The sequence below is a fragment of the Jaculus jaculus genome, chromosome 19 (genome assembly GCF_020740685.1).
Source record: "Jaculus jaculus isolate mJacJac1 chromosome 19, mJacJac1.mat.Y.cur, whole genome shotgun sequence".
Taxonomy (NCBI): Eukaryota; Metazoa; Chordata; class Mammalia; order Rodentia; family Dipodidae; genus Jaculus; species Jaculus jaculus.
Genome location: NC_059120.1, coordinates 20879644 through 20894010, shown reverse-complemented (window position 1 = coordinate 20894010; position 14367 = coordinate 20879644). Strand labels below are relative to the sequence as shown.

Here is a 14367-nt window from a genome sequence, read left to right as displayed (position 1 = left end):
TTGTCCATATATAACAGGGTTTTGTTATGTAGCCCAGACTGGCCATGAACTCTCCATTCTCTCCTTAGGCTTCAGAGTGCTGGGACTGTAGGCATTATTACCATGTGCACTGTAACCATTTTAAGTATACAGTTCAGTGATATTAAGTGTATGTTTTCCAACCTACCCAGAGATCCCTTGTGTCTTTTCCCACAGTTCCTTCCCTTTACCCCATTATCCTGGGGGTGAATGAATAAAAAATGAATGAAAATGAATAATCAATTTTTTTCTCTTTGGTATTAATTCTTATTTATATGTCCCTAAAGAGAACAGTTTAGTGTTAACTCTTTAATACTATATAAACAGAATTACACTGCAAATATTTATACAACTTAGTACTTTCCTCTCAATATTAAGATAATAAATTTGAACCCTATTACTATACATAGAACTATTTGGTATTTTTGAGTTTTGCTCTACGGTATTCTATAGTTTATTGACATCACAACTTGCTTATCTATTATATTGTTAAAATGGTTTAGTTTTTGAAAACACTGCTTTGAATATTTGTATGTGTTTCAAGCTGCATGTCAACACAGAAACTATAAGGTAAACACTGAGGATGGAAAGACCAAAATTACTTTTTGAGTTTTTTTCTACCTATAGCCTCACAGTTTTCATTCTGTTATACTAGTTTCCCATGTGATCAGATTCCGTGCTACCACTTGGTACAGTGAAGTACGTCTTAGTATCTGATGGTACGGACTGTACATTGGTGTATCATGATATATTACTTTCCTTGATTGCTACTGAATCTTTGTGTTCACTTTAAACTTATTTAATGATAAATAAGACAGCTTGTTCTGTGAAGCTCCTTTTCCAACTTTTAGCCATTTTTTTTATGTTGACTTACCTACTCTTTTTCACTGTGACCCTTAGGTATTTCTTATTTATTACAAATACTGGTTCTTTTCCATTATATAGGTATTGCAAATATCCTTTTCCCTTCTGTATTTGATCTTGTCTTTTTTGGTGGTGTTGTTTTTGTTTTTTTCGAGGTAGAGTCTCACTCTAATCCAGGCTGACCTGAAATTCACTATGTAGTCTTAGGGTGGCCTCAAACTCTGTGATCCTCCTACCTCTGCCTCCATAAAGGTGTATGCCACCACATCAGGCGCTGGTCTTTATTATTATTATTATTATTATTATTATTTTTTTTTTTTTTGGTTTTCCGAGGTAGGGTCTCACTGTATCCCAGGCTGACCTGGAATTCACTCTGTAGTCTCAGGATGGCCTCGAACTCACAGCAATCCTCCTACCTCTGCCTCCTGAGTGCTGGGATTAAAAGGCGTGCGCCACCATGCCCGGCTTATTATTTTTTAGAAGTTCACATTGTTGTTACAACCCTCACCTTACAAAACTGAAATTCTATACCCATTATATAGTAACTGCCTATACCTGCCTCCCTTGACTATACATTAGATACCTCATATAAGTAGAACCATACAATATTTGTCCTTTTGTGCTAGTTCATTTCATTTAGTATGTCAGTATGTAGTATATGTCAGATCTTCTGTGTGTGTGTGTGGTGTGCAGGTTTGTATGAATGCTTGTATGTGTATGGGTATATACGTATGGATGCAGTGTATACGTGATGAGGCCAGAAGACAACCTTGGGTGTTACCCTCAGGTATACCCTTACCTCCTCTTGAGACAGGGACTCTCACTGGCCTAGAGCTCACCAATTAGGGTTGACTGGTTGGCCAGCGAGCCCTAGGGAAAGTCTACTTTCTACATTTAAGTCTTTAATCTTCCCACTTTGTATGCAGACTGCGAAAGGGTGAATTTTCATTTTTTCCCATCTGGATAACTAACTGTGCCACCTCTACTTGTTGGAAAACCCACCCTTTTCTACTGATCTACAATACTCCTTTGATAAATATCAACTGTCCACATATGTGGTGAAGCTGTTCCTTGCTTCCTGTCCTGATGCATGGTTTACTTGTTTAGATTTGTACTTTAAATCTGTAAATGTTCAAGTCTTTTTGGAGGAAGAAGAGAGGTTACAACATGGTCTCTTGTAACCTACACTGGCCTCAAACTGGCTAACCCCTCTACCTCTGTGTTTGGCTTCAAGTTTTTCTTTTTGTTTTTTCAAGGTAGGGTCTCACTCTAGACTGACCTGGAATTGACTGTAGTCTCAGGCTGACCTTGAACTCATGGTGATCTTCCTACCTCAGCTTCCTGGGTGTTGAGACCAAAGGCATGCCTATCTGGCTTCAAGATTTTATTTATTTATTTATTTATTTATTTATTTATTTATTTATTTATTTATGCCTGAAGTAGGGCTTCACTCTACCCCAGGCTGACCTGGAACTCATTTGTAGTCTCAGGCAATCCTTCTTCCTCTGCTCCAGAGTGCTAGGATTAAAGTTGTGTGCCACCACACCTGTGGCTTCAAGTTTTAATTCAAGTGTAAGCAAGGAATTAATTTCTTAGTGTCTTACTTTCCAAAAATAAACTTTCAATATGGTTCTCTTCTAGTACACAAATTAAAATTAATTGCCACATTAAATAATAGCTCTTTTTTTTTGGTTTTTTTTTTTTTTGGTCAAAGTAGGGTCTCACTCTAGCCCAGGCTGACCTGGAATTCACTACATGGTCTCAGGGTAGCCTCGAACTCAGAGCAATCTTCCTACATCCACCTTCCAAGTGCTGAGATTAAAGGTGTACACCACCACACCTGGTTAATAACAACTTTTTTTTTTTTGAGGCAAGCCCAAAGACTAGCCTTTTTTTTTAATGAGAGAATGAGAGAGAATTGGGGTCCCAAGGCCTACAGCCACCGCAACTGAGCTCTAGGTGTGTGTGCCCGTTATGTGTACATGCAACATTGCACACTTGCATCACTGTGCATCTGGCTTACATGGGACCTAGAGAATTGAACACGAGTCCTTAGGCTTCACAGGCAAGCACTTTAACCGCTAAGCCATCTCTCCAGCCTGCTAATAACAACTTTTGAACTTACCTTTCTTTCAGTAATATCATAGACTTTATTGGTTTTGGTAGAAATTTTGTATTTCTGTCTTGGTACCTAAAGAAAAGAAACTATAATTTACAAAGGAATTTAAATAATAAACATAAGCTCTTTATATTATGCAAGATTAAGTTATCTACAAATCATATTTTTGGCCAACCTATGTCATTAGTTCACAACCTTAGGCTTCATGCTCTATTCTTCCTACAAAGTATTTTGTTTAAATAAACAAATGTCTATACTTAAAAATTAAAAGCAGTTACTTACAATTCCCAGCTTCTTTTGACACAAAGGATAACCACAGAGTTTTATAATAGAGCGCTCATCTACAACATCGTTGTAGTGAGCAGGCGTGATGAACTTCCCCTATAATGAAATGAAAGGGCAATGAATGGGGAAAATGTCATTTATTACCTCTTTTAATTCTTACCTGAAAACTCAGGAATAACCAATTATGTGCCTCATAACTTTAAGAATATAGAGTAAGTGCTCAAAAAACATGCCTACCACAGCAAACCAGACATCTTTGCAGATTATATGACTCATGGAATAATTCTGAGGCAGCAGAAAGTAGTGTTGTAACCATTCTAAAACTTTTTTTTAAATACTTCACTTATTTATTTGAGATAGAGAAAGGATGAATATGGGTTCTCCAGGGCCTCTAACCACTGCAAATGAATTTCAGTACATGGTTACTAAGGAATTGAACTTGGGTCCTTAGGCTTTGCAAGCAAGTGCTTTAACCATTAAGCCATCTCTCCAGGCCCAAACCTATTTTTAACATTAAAGTAGTGCATGCATCTAAGTTTGTTTGTGCCCATTCTCTCTGTGTGTTCACAAATATTTTAAAAGAATTACTTAAATAGACTAAGCCACAAAATAAAATCTGTTTGTCTACATACACACTCCTTTAGGACCTCTTCTGTGATATTCTCTTCTAAAAGCTGTTCGACAATGTGCAAAGCTTTTCTCTCAAGCTCAATCTTCTTCTTCACAGCGGCTTCCAGTTCTGCTTTCCTAAAATTGTGTGTAAGATTTATCAAGTCGCCAACATTCCATGCTTCAAAATATACTATGAACTTAACTGTTTTCCCATTTATATATATACACATAGAATGCATGTCTGCATGCAGGTGCACAAGCATGTGTGAAGGTAATCTTAGGTGTCGTCCTCAGCAATGCCACCCACCTCCTTTGAGACAGGGTTTCTCACTGGCCTAGTGCCCACCAATGATACTACACTAAGCCTCAGGGATCTACCTAGCTTGGTTTCCCCAGTGACAGAAATACAGGGGCATGCCACCATGCCTGGTATTTTAGATGGGTGCTAAGGATGGAAATCATGTTGTCACGCTTACAAGGCAAGCACTTTACTGATTGAGTTATTGCCTTAATCTCTCTGAATTTATACATGTCTTTCTTTTCTTTTTTAGAGGTAGGGTCTCACTCTAGCCCAGGTTGATCTGGAACTTACTCTCATCCCAGGCTGGCCTTGAACTTACGGTGATCCTCCTACTTCTACCTCCTGAATGCTGGGATTAAAGGCATATGCCACCACACCTGGCCTGTTTTTCTTTTAGTTTTGAGTTTATATTTTTTATACTGCTACTTTTGATCCAATACTGTACAAAAAAGAAATGAGCTATTTGTTGCAGTTTAAATCCTGAAGTTGAATGAACAACAGGATTATTTTAAGGGCCAGAGCACAAAGAAGTGGTTATAACTCCTCTAGAAAAGATGATGAGAGCTGGGGAGATGGCTCAGTGGTTAAAGGCACTTGATTGCAAAGCCTGATGGCCTGGCTTCAATTCCCCAGTACCCAGATGTAAAACCAGATGTACAAGGTGGTGCATGCATCTGGAGTTCATTTGTAATGGCCATAAACTCTGGTATGCCCATACTGTACACTTGCTCACTCTCGCTCTCTCTCTGCTTGCAAATAAATATATATACAAAAGAAAAAGAAAATGAGGGCCAAGTGTGGTGGCCTGGTGGTGCATGTCTGTAATCTCAGCATTTGGAAGGTAGAGACAGGAGGATGAAGAGTTCAAGGTCAGTTACATAGTGACAACCTCTCTCAAAAACAAAAATAATCTAGCTGGGTGTGGTGGCACATACCTTTAATCCCAGCACTCAGGAGGCAGAGGTCGGAGGATCATGTGAGATCGAGGTTACTGAGACTACATAGTGAATTTCAGGTTTGCCTGGGCTAGAGACCCTACCTTAAAAAAACAAACAAATGAAAGTCTATTTTTTCCCTATTGATTTATACTTTAACCATATATTCCTAAAAGAGGCTTATTCTCTGATACAAAGGCACAAATCAGAATAAATAAGATGTTTGCTTCTCTTAGAAATTTGTGTCAAGTATCAAAGTTAAGTGATAGCTCAGTTTGAGAAACAATCTTATTTGCAAAAATGTGTTTACTTATCTTGATTGTGAAGTCTTATTAAAAAATGATATTGATATGTAGCTTAGGAAAATAAAGCCTTTTCTAGGAAGCCTTGTTTTAGTCATCAGTGGGGCCCCATACATTATGCAGCACAAAAGCAGAGATATCTGATTAAATAATAGGCCCCAGGATGGTGGTTCTAAATCCTACGTGTACATTGGGATTATACAAGATGTTTTGTTTTGTTCTGGAGGTAAGAGTCTCACTCAGGCTAACCTGTAACTTACTCTGTAGTTTCAAGCTGGTCGGGAACTCACAGCAATCCTCCTACCTCTGCTGGGAGTCAAGGCATGTGTTATCACACTGTGGAAAGACTTTTTTTTTTTTTAAGATACCACCCCTTGGTCCCACTAGATGAGGCTAATTAAATCAGAATCTCTGGACAGAAATGCCCAGATATTTCCAATGTTCCACAGAGTTGACAATCACCACCACTGGTCCAACGTCATCAATCATTTTAGTGACTAGCGTGTCCCTTTCTGTGTGGGTTTCTCTTTAACTGCCTGAACTACCTTGGTCGGTCTCCCCAGTACTAGACTTGCCTCCTACATTTGGTCTTAGAAACATTGTCATCTTTTCTTCCTACTTTCACTGACTTTCAAGACTTTAGACTAGGTCCCTGTCTGAAGCAATGTAGAGGTCTGATACAGTTTCACTAATTCATTTTGAGAAACAGTCTGTGGCCAGATCTAAAGTGGACTTCTATTATCAGCACTCTTTTTCTTTATAGCACTTGTTGCAAGTAGCAGTTATAAATTCATTTGTTAGTTATGTCTCAGTTCCAATGAGCCAAAACTTTTTGTTCAACACCTTGTCTTCAGGGCCTAACCTTAAAACTATCTTAGATTCAGACATTTTTTGAAAGAGTAAATGGCATAGCAAATACGAGATGAGTGAGTTTTTAGAACATGATAAATCACTTTTAACCCCCTTCATAGACTACTCCGATTCTAGCAACCTTTTGGAACATGAGACTTTTTAGAAGCCCCAAAATAGCATAGTACAACTTTTTTTTTTTTTTTTGATGAAAATCTTGACTTACAAAGTATACAAAAGGGTTTTTGGAGTGTTAAAGAAACTAGTTCCGTCAGCCTTGGTATATGGGGCAGTAAGACAGTGTACCTGAAGAGATGGTACAGACTCCTGGCTAATTCTGGAATGTTGTTCCCTTCCTCCAGGTACTCATACCTTCACCAGCACTCTAAGAGTTTCTAGTTTGGTTTTAAATAGAAGGAAGTATACTGAGCATTCGTAGTGCTTGTTACATTTTTCCCATTCCCTCTCATAATCATTTTCATGCCCCAAAAGATACCCATTCTTGTTTTTATTTATTTGCAAGCAGAAAGATGGTGGGGAGACAGAATGAGGATGGGAGCACCAGGGCCTCTTGCCACTGCAGTTGAACTCCACAAACATGGGCCATTTTGGGCATCTAGCTTTACATGGGTACTGAGGAACTGAACCCAGGCCAAGCAGGCTTTACAAGCAAGCACCTTTAACCAGTAAGCCATCTCCCCAGCCCCCAGAAGTGCTTTTAAAATTGACTCAGCTGGGCTGGGGAGATGGCTTAGCGGTTAAGGTGCTTGCCTGCAAAGCCAAAGGACCCAGGTTCAATTCCCCAGGACCCACATCAGCCAGATACACAAGGTCATGCATACATCTGGAGTTCATTTGCAGTGGCTGAAGGCCTTAGCATACCCATTCTCTCTCTTTCTCAAATAAATAAAATTGACTCAATTAATATGGTAACAGGTAAGTGAAATGTGTATTTATACCTTTTAGAAGCATCTTGTTTCAAGGAACTTGTTTGTTTAGTACCTACAAGTAAGACAGTAATTATAGTCAATAAGATACAAACACATTTGGTATAAAAGTCCTGCACAAATACACCTTAGACATTCTTTTTTTTTTTTTTTCGGGTGATAGCTCCAGAGACCCATGGAAGGAGGACCCGGAGGTTCAAGGCTAGCTGCGAAGGGCCTGCCCATGTCATCTGCTCCACGGGAGTCCTCAGCACCTCCCTTCTTCCCTCGGTCAAGCACACTGGCGGAGATGGTGAGACGCAAGTGAAGGATGGGAGTTCAGCCGGGAATTCCTTCCCCCAAAGCTCCAGGACGGAAGCGGGAAGCCCGGTGTCCAGTACCCGGAGACCCCTCCCCTGAAGCAGCCTTCCAGGGCGCCGGGGGCGCCTACGGGCGAACCTGGGTGGGGAAGAAGCGCTTACTCTTACCTGCAGCAGCATTTCGGTTGGCCCGAGCCTTTCGGCCCACAGAGCGCCCATGTACCGAGTCGGCCATGGGCAGACACAGTCTGAGGAATTGGGGCGGACTCTAGCGTCAGCCCGTCAAGCTCCGCCTCCTTACGCGGGGGGTGGGGGTAAGAGCAGACGGGACAGTGGGCGGGGCCTAGACGGAAGGGCGGGGCCTGACGTCTCAGGGGCGGGTCTGTCAGATGGGTGGACCTGGGACCGGTCGGGCGGGCCTCAGAGAAAGGGACGGCCTGGGGGCGGGGCCTGGGCGGGCCTTGGGGGAAGGGACAGCCTGGGGGCGGGGTCTGGGCGGGCCTCAGAGGAGGGACGGCCTCGGGGCGGGGCCTGGGCGGGCCTTGGAGGAAGGGACAGCCTGGGGGCGGGGTCTGGGCGGGCCTCAGAGGAGGGACGGCCTCGGGGCGGGGCCTGGGCGGGCCTTGGAGGAAGGGACAGCCTGGGGGCGGGGTCTGGGCGGGCCTCAGAGGAGGGACGGCCTCGGGGCGGGGCCTGGGCGGGCCTCGGAGGAAGGGACGGCCTCGGGGCGGGGCCTCGGAGCAAGGCACGGCAGGGCCAGTGCTGCGGGATCTGGTGGAGGGCGTGGAGAGGAGCGCGAGGTCTGGCGGGTAGGTGGACATGCTCAGCCCGGGAAGTCGGAACTCGCGATGGGCGGTGCCCCGCGGAGGACGCGGCTCACACACTAGGCCCCTCGAGGTGGTGGATCCCGAACGCCCAGAGTAGCAGGAATCGCGAGAAATGGCTCCCCGTGGGCGCCGCCCTGTAGCGTGGTAGCGTGGAGTCATCTCCCGGCCGTGGGGCCCTGGCTGCGCGGCGACCCCACGGTGCTGGTTTGGGGCCGTGCTCCACGGAGCGGGATGGTGTCCGCCTGAGGCCCACCGATGCCCTCGTCTCTGGTGATTTCACCGACTGGGACTGATAACTTTGGGGAGGGCTGTTCTTATAGAGAAATGGGGTGGAAGCATTGGAACCTTGAGTCTCTTTGGGTTGAATAATTTGTGTTGGATTTCTTTTCTAATTTTGTGAATGGGGCATTAAAAATAAAATTATCTAGTTAAAATTTTTATTGCAGGCCCATTTTTCCAGAAGAAAAAAAGCACTTTCCCTTTAAAAAAAAAACCTTCAGTCGTCTGTGTTTCTCTCACCTATAGGAAGTGCTCTATAAGGTTTTTCCTTTTTTTGTTGTTCAAGGATCTTCCAAAACTATGTTTAAAAGATACAGCGTTATTAAACTACCATACATCCAGCAATAGCATGTAAACTTTAAAACTCCATTTTTTTTACTGTGTTTCCTAGTAATTCAGAATGAACCAATTTATGAAACGTGTACTATCGCATCGCAGTTAACTGTGTTCTGTATTGGGTCATTTCAGCATCAAACTAGGAAAAGTAATTAGGAATGGCTGTGGAGGAACTTCAGTCCATAATAAAGAGATGTGTAAGTAATTCTGTTTTCATTTTGTAAAATAAAATACCTTTCAAAATATGGGAAGGGGGCTGGACAGATGGCTTAGCAGTTAAGATAGTTGCCTGAGAAGCCTAAGGAGTCAGGTTCGATCCTCAGTACCCATGTACGCCAGATGCACAAGGTGGTGCATATGTCTGGAGTTTATTTTTGGTGGCTAGAGGCCCTGGCGCACCCATTCTCTCTCTCTCAAATAAGTAAAACATTTTTAAACATATGGGAAGGGAAGCCAGGTGTGGTGGCGCACGCCTTTAATCCCAGCACTCAGGAGGCAGAGCTAGGAGGAGCGCTGTGAGTTCCAGGCCACCCTGAGACTCCATAGTGAATTCCAGGCCAGCTTGGGCTAGAGCAAGACCCTACCTCGAAAAAATAAAACAACAACAACAACAAAAAAAAAACAATGGGAAGGGTAAAGATGATCTTGAATTAACTTTTGTGGTGACTCAAATTATCTTCTTTAATCCCTGTAAATAAATAGCATAACGTTAGGATATTCCTCCAGGTGACATACTTATCTGATATTTTTAAAAATCTGAATGGTCATTCTTTCCCAAGATTGCTTTGGCACAGTATGTTCAAGATCACTGGTTCATGAAACTGTGCTAGCTGGGATGCAGGATCTAGACTTCCAGACCAGCTAAGCTATGTAGAGGCACCTGGGCTCAAGAAGCCAAACTAATATATAAATAGCTCAATGATTAACTTACACATTGGGGTAGTCTTTATTTTGATATATGTGTTTATGTGTTACTTATCTAGAATTTAAGAAGCTTTTCTTTTTTCCAGAAAGATAAGAGCAGGAAGTTGGCACACTGAATTTTATTTGCATACGTACTTGTTTTCTTGTTTGATTTTTAACAGCAAATCTTAGAAGAGCATGATTTTAAAGAAGAAGATTTTGGCCTGTTTCAATTAGCAGGCCAGAGATGCATAGAAGAAGGGCATATAGAAGAGCTATTAGAAATTATTCAAAATGAAAAAAATAATGTAAGTATAACCTTGTGTTTACTTTTCTCAAAGAGAATAATCAGTTATTCCTTTTTTCACTCAAACATTAAAGAAAACAAAAGCAGAGTTAGGAATAGTCATGTTCTTTAAGGTGTTTACAACCTGGTGGAAGAGATGAGCATGCCACAGCTAGAATTAGGAGGAGGGACAAATGAAATAAGTGCTTCAGTGGAAGTATAAGTAAAGGGCTTTAGAAGGGACAGGATTATGTCTAGTATTGAGAAATATGTGTCCAGCAGACTAAATACTCATTTTTGGTGATCAGCCCATTCTTCTCTGGCTAGATGTGTACAGAAAACCAGCTTCCAGCAAAAAAGCTCTGTACCCACTGATTTACATTGTCAACCTTGCAGAAAAGTTTTAGTGTAGAATCCAGAAGACAGTAATTGATGGGGTGAGAGGGATTCTAGCATCTGAAAGAATAATACCATATATGATACCCTCAGAAAAAAAAATTAAAAAAAAAAAACAGCCTGAGTAACAAAGTTAGCTGAGAGAAGACAAATGCATTGACTTAGAAACTGTTTCTTTAAGATGTAGCAGACAACTGGAAAGTAGGTTTCAATCTCAGTAGAAAAATAGATTTTGATGTAGATTTCTAGGTGACTATGGAAGATGAGTAATTGAAAGGAAGGGGGTTGGGGGAGTCGATTTGCCCTGAGTTCGACAGAATAAAAGGCTGCAAGAGGTTCAGGATCCCGTCTGGAGAAGGGTAAGGAACAGGTAGTTGGGAAGAGACCTGCTGTGGAGGTGAAGGTCAGCATTTGTGTCAGTGAGGAAGAGGAGAAAGGGACACTGGTACTGCATGGCCAAATGATTTATTTTTAGTATGTTTCTAAAGAGCTAATGGGATAGATTGAAGGACAATGAGGCTTAGTCTTAATAGCTTGAGAATCACCTTTGTACTGCTGGGTCTGCTCCATACAAGGGTTCAGATTTTGAGAAGACAATGTTTAAGACTGACTACAACTTAATTTTCTTGCCAGGTGAAATTGTCAGGATGGATCGAGATTTACTATTAATCTGTATTAAATTTTTTTATATTTGTATTTATTTATTATGACTAGAGAGAGAACAGAGTAAAAGAGAATCAGAGAGAGGGAGAGGGAGTATAAGAATGGGTAAACCAGGACCTCTTGCTGCCACAAACCCCAAATGCATGCACCAATTTGGGTATCTGTCTTTTCATAATTGTTGAGGAGTTGAACCCAGGCCATTAGGGTTTGTAAGAAAGCACGTCGAGGAGCTGAGCCATCTCTCCAGCCCTGTGTTAAATGTTTTAAAATGTTATATGAGGGATGGAGAGATGGCTTAGTGGTGAAGCGCTTGCCTGTGAAGCCTATGGACCCCGGTTTGAGGCTCAACTCCCCAGGACCCACGTTAGCCAGATGCATAAGGGGGCACATGCATCTGGAGTTCGTCTGCAGTGGCTGGAGGCCCTGGCATGCCCATTCTCTCTCTCTCTCTCTCTCTCTCTCTCTCTCTCTCTCTACCTGCCTCTTTCTCTGTCTGTCACTCTCAAATAAATAAATAAAAATAATAAACAAAAAAATTTAAATGTTATATGAATAGTAATTTGTCAAAGACATCTTAGTTACAGTTTGTTTTTTTTTACTTTAACACTATTAATATTTCAGTATAATTATTATACCCAGTGCATTGCAGGGTATTTAGCAGCAGCTTTGGTCTCTACCTGTCAAATGCCTACAATCAAAAGTCTCCAGAGCTTGCTAAATACCCTCTACAAGTTAGAGGGATAATTTTTCCCAGTGTAGAGACCTTGGTATAGTGGAAAAGCATGGGGCTTAGGAGCTGGAGAGACTTAGATGTAAGTTTAGGCTCTGCCATGTTCTTATCTGTAAGTTGGAAATAACTCTTAATATAGATGGTGAGGGTAGCATAAGTTACATTAAGGTAGTCAGTAAGTGACTAGCTCTTTTCCACATACTGATTCACTATTCTCTCTTCCCCTTAACTGAAGCCATGGGATCAATCCCAAGACAAATCATTATGCAGTAACTGGTGACCTTGCAGGTGGTAGTGTATTTGTAAAATAGTTCCTCAAAATTCTTCAACTCAGGGCTGGAGAGACGGCTTAGTGGTTAAGGTGCTTGCCTACAAAGCCAAAGGACCCAGGTTTGATGCCCCAGGACCCATGTAAGACAGATGCACAAGGTGGAGCATGCATCTGGAGTTTGTTTGCAGTGGCTGAAGGCCCTGGAGCACCCATTTTCTTTCTTTCTCTTTCTGTCTCTCAAACAAATAAAATAAAAGTTTTTACAAAAAGTAAAAAAAATTCTTCAACTCAGATACTTAAAATCTCATTCATCTGGCATTTCTCTTATTGTTCATTATTACTTAGAGGATCACTTGTCAGAAAGAGGTGCTTGTTTAGTTGGAAAAGTAGACTCTCATAGAAGCTAACTTAGGTTTAAAAGGTGAATTTGGGGATGGCGAGACAGCTCAGTGGTTAAAGGTGCTTGCTTACAAAGCCTGACCCCAGTACCCATGTAAAGCCAGATGCATAAAATGGTGTATACATCTGCAGTTTGTCTGCAATGGCAGAAGGCCCTGGTGCGCTCTCCCTCCAAATAAATTTTTTTAAATTGTATTTGAACTTGTTTAATAAGTAATGATGAGATAAAACATAGTAATCTTGCAAAAGAGTTACTAAGTTGTAACACGAATTCTAGAATACTAAAAGTCAAACCTCACCAAATAGTAATGAGAGAAGGGGAGGGGAAGAGAGGGAGAGAAAGGGAAAGAAGGAGGGAGGAAGAAGAAAAAAATTACCAAATTCTTGGAGGAAGGATAATTTGTTAAACTAAAAGTAATAGGCCTCATTGAGGGATAATGAATACCTACTTTGTTCAGTACTCTTGTCATACCACCTACCTTGCTACTTTGTAACAGGTCCTGTAGTAGCTGCTGGGACAAGATCTAGTAAGGAGCAAAAATCTGTACTGACAGAAATGGGCATAATTTCATATAATATGACATTCTCATGAAAAAACATGAACCTATAAATAAATTATAGAGAGTGCAAGAAAGTGATTAATACTGCAAAGAAAAATAAGGTGTGGTTAAGGAGATGGGCTGTGCCAAGTAACACTGCATAGAGTTCTGAAGAAAGAGCTGGGCATGGTGACACACACCTTTAATCTCAGCACTTGGTGGGAGGCTGTGGTAGAAGGATTACAATGGGTTCAAGGACAGCCTGGGATACAGCGTGAGTTCCAGGTTAGCCTAGGCTAGAGTGAGACTCTTCCTTGAAAAAAATAAAAAGATTTAAAGGAAGACTGTCTAAGAGAAGAGTGCCAGGCAGATGAAAAAAAAAGTAGTACTAAAGGACATTCAGATATAACTAAATTAGGTAAAAGAAAAACAGATTTATTAAAATTTAATAGTTCAGAGCCAAGTGTGGTGGTGCACACCTTTGATCCCAGCATTCAGGAGGCAGAGGTAGGAGGATTTCTGTGAATTTGAGGCCATGCTGAGACTACATAGTGAATTCCAGGTCAGCCTGGGCTAGAGAGAGACCCTACCTCAAAAAATAAAAACAAAGTTTAATAGTTCATTTTATGTCATATTCTAAGCCTCAGTTTTATTTACTAATAAGTAGAATTAAAAAATATATGAATGTTTACAAATGTAGCAGGTAAAAATCCATTTTATGTCTAAAAGCAGTAAGGAAAAAAAGGACTCCCCCCCCAAAAAAAAAAACACTCTGTTTGGCTATATAAAACACAGACAACCTAGCCAAGTGTGACGGCATGGACAGCCTAGCCAGGTGTGATGGTGTGTGCCTACATTCCAAACCACTGTGGCAGCTGAGGAAGAATCACTGGAGCCCGAGTTCAAGGCCAGTCTGGAAGGCTCATGTAAGGCTGTCCAGAGAAAGGGCCAGGCCCACCCAGCACAGAGCCTAATGAGCTCACACACTGTCTCTCTTCCCCGACCCAAATGCATTTAGACCACCTGGGGAAGTACCTGCCCAGGCCCAGTGAGTTTGTGGCTACCTCTCCTGAATTCAGACTCGTGTCTGTTAAGGGAGCAGTCCTGGCCCCAGCCTACCCTGTGTCCCCAGCAGAGCTGCTGTTGCCACATTCGTGGCAAGACAAAGAGATTATCTCCAGATGAGCAAACCCTAACACAAAACACA

The 14367-nt window shown here is 41.7% G+C and overlaps 2 protein-coding genes across 6 annotated transcripts in view; one reads left to right on the top strand and one right to left on the bottom strand.

Annotated features, from left to right (window-relative positions):
• Rpap2 (RNA polymerase II associated protein 2) overlaps positions 1-7819 on the bottom strand; it is an 86577-nt gene extending 78758 nt beyond the window's left edge. For all 4 annotated transcript variants that reach the window (XM_045138818.1, XM_012947770.2, XM_045138819.1 and 1 more), the window contains exons 1-5: positions 7700-7819; positions 7245-7287; positions 3919-4033; positions 3284-3382; positions 3008-3073 (exon numbers count right to left, since the gene is read on the bottom strand). In XM_045138818.1, coding sequence (XP_044994753.1) covers positions 3008-3073; positions 3284-3382; positions 3919-4033; positions 7245-7287; positions 7700-7766 — 390 coding nt within the window. In that variant the 5' untranslated portion in view covers positions 7767-7819. The remainder of the gene's footprint in view (positions 1-3007; positions 3074-3283; positions 3383-3918; positions 4034-7244; positions 7288-7699) is intronic.
• Positions 7820-8244: 425 nt separating this feature from the next.
• Positions 8245-14367, top strand: part of Glmn (glomulin, FKBP associated protein) — a 45342-nt gene continuing 39219 nt past the window's right edge. For both annotated transcript variants that reach the window (XM_045138252.1, XM_045138251.1), the window contains exons 1-3: positions 8245-8340; positions 9106-9170; positions 10059-10184. In XM_045138252.1, the coding sequence (XP_044994187.1) occupies positions 9132-9170; positions 10059-10184 (165 nt within the window). In that variant the 5' untranslated portion in view covers positions 8245-8340; positions 9106-9131. The remainder of the gene's footprint in view (positions 8341-9105; positions 9171-10058; positions 10185-14367) is intronic.